This window comes from Centrocercus urophasianus, unplaced genomic scaffold (genome assembly GCF_019232065.1).
Source record: "Centrocercus urophasianus isolate 14NV4802_14NV808 unplaced genomic scaffold, USGS_Curo_1.0 seq_27, whole genome shotgun sequence".
NCBI lineage: Eukaryota > Metazoa > Chordata > Aves > Galliformes > Phasianidae > Centrocercus > Centrocercus urophasianus.
Genome location: NW_024884833.1, coordinates 540117 through 541896, shown reverse-complemented (window position 1 = coordinate 541896; position 1780 = coordinate 540117). Strand labels below are relative to the sequence as shown.

At 63.6% G+C, this 1780-nt stretch overlaps 1 protein-coding gene across 2 annotated transcripts in view; it reads right to left on the bottom strand.

The window, feature by feature from the left end:
• The window catches only part of UHRF2 (ubiquitin like with PHD and ring finger domains 2), a 76193-nt gene extending 74646 nt beyond the window's left edge, over positions 1-1547 (bottom strand). The window contains exon 1 of one of the 2 annotated variants that reach the window (XM_042826817.1): positions 1367-1547. In XM_042826817.1, coding sequence (XP_042682751.1) covers positions 1367-1519 — 153 coding nt within the window. In that variant the 5' untranslated portion in view covers positions 1520-1547. The remainder of the gene's footprint in view (positions 1-1366) is intronic. The other variant, XM_042826816.1, reaches the window with a different exon arrangement.
• Positions 1548-1780: the final 233 nt, after the last annotated feature.

Below are 1780 nucleotides of genomic sequence, written 5' to 3'. Positions count from 1 at the left end.
AAAAAAAAAAAAAAAAAAAAAAAAAAAAAAAAAAGCAAAGAAATCCCTTCTCCTTTAACTCTTTACTAAACGTCATCCCAAATGAGGCCTGGGCTGAATGAAGTAAACACTGGACTAACAAATGTTACTAACATGCACAAATGCAGGTGTAATATTTCACTGTTCTGCCATTCAGTAAAGACCTCTGCCCATGTAAGTACCGAAACTAGTTACTCCAGCCACTGGCAGATGATGCAGAAGGGCACAGTTCACTACTGGCTCTCTTCCCTGCTTCTCAGGTAAGCTCTGTGTTCTACAGCATATCCTGTGCGGGGGGATACACTGGGGCAGCACAAGGTAAGCAAGTTACACAACATCAGGGTCGACGTTCCTTATTTGGCCCCTTTTGAGAAGCAGGAGGCTGTCCACGATGTTCCTGATACGCACTGTCTTCAAGTACTCAGTCCCATCAACGGGCACACGCAGGGTCTGCCCAGAGCTTTAGAAGCCAGGCTTCGCACCGACCCGCTGCAGCTCACCTCCTGGTCATCTCTAAGAGAAAAAAAATCCCTACGCCTTACGTTATTTTTTCCTGTTGGTACAAATACCCCCCTCGTCAGTCATATGGCACAAGCCTCAGCGCCGAGCTGGAGCTAACAGTGCGGCAGCGCTCTGCGGGAGAAGCCGCACCTCGAAGCCACGCTCCGGGAACACGCCGCGCACCCCCCCGCGAGATGATGGCTGCGCCTCTCAGCAACCGAGCGCCGCGTACACCTCCTAGTTTATGTAATGCAGCACACAAGGTTACACCCTTCGGAAAGAACACACAGCCCGAGGCGACGTATTCCACAACAGCACATCTGGAGAGGCGGCGGCAGCGCGCTCCGGACTGGCGGCGCCCCGGCTCGGTCCGGCGGGGACCCGCGCAAACCAACGGCCCGGCCCGGCCGGTCACGTGGCAGCCCCCCGCAGGGAAACGGGAGCGGCGCCCCGGGAACCGCTAAGCGCCGCGGTTCCCAGCCGGCGCGTCGGACGGGACCTCCGGGCTTGCGGTAACGGCCTCGGCAGTAACGCGGGAAGCCCCGGGCACCCTCGGCCACCCGTCACTGTCACGGAGGTGCGGCGGAGGCAGGGGCGGAGGAGGAGCCTCCGTCGCTCAGGTGGGAAAACACAAACACAAAGGGCCCCGCCGGCACCTGCCGCCCCCGGGAACGGAGCGTCCCGGCAGGCGGCCGCCCGTCTCCCCACCCCGAGCCCGGCGGGACGGGAGTCGACGACTGCCGACAGGCGGGCGGGGCGGGAAGCACACAAAGAGCCGGCCGGGCCGGGAGCGGGGGGCGCGTGGAGCAGTCCCTGCCCGCCGCCTGAGAGAGGCGGTCCCGCTCACCTGCTTGCCCCGGTAGAAGAGGCGCTGGCGGTCGGGGCTGACGCGGAAGGTCTCCTGGATCTTCTCCCGCAGGCACTCGATCTTGGTCAACCGGCTCAGGTCGTCGATGGTCTGCGTCTCGGTGCCGTCGATGGTGCGCACCTGGATCCACATGGCTCGTCCGGCCGCTGCGCGGGGAGGCAGGACGCGGCCGCTCCGCCGCTCTCGGGGTGCGCGGCCGTGGCGTGTGAGGCAGGAGGGGAGGGGGCCGGGCGCGTCCCCGCTCTTTGTTCGGATCGGCGGGGCAGGGTTTTTAAATCGCGCGGAACGGGCGCGAGGTTCCCCGCCCGCCGGGCCGCCGGCCCCGCTCGGAGGGGACACGGGGAGGACGGGACAGCCGAGACGAGCGGCTCCGCTCTGCGATGGGCCGCGCCG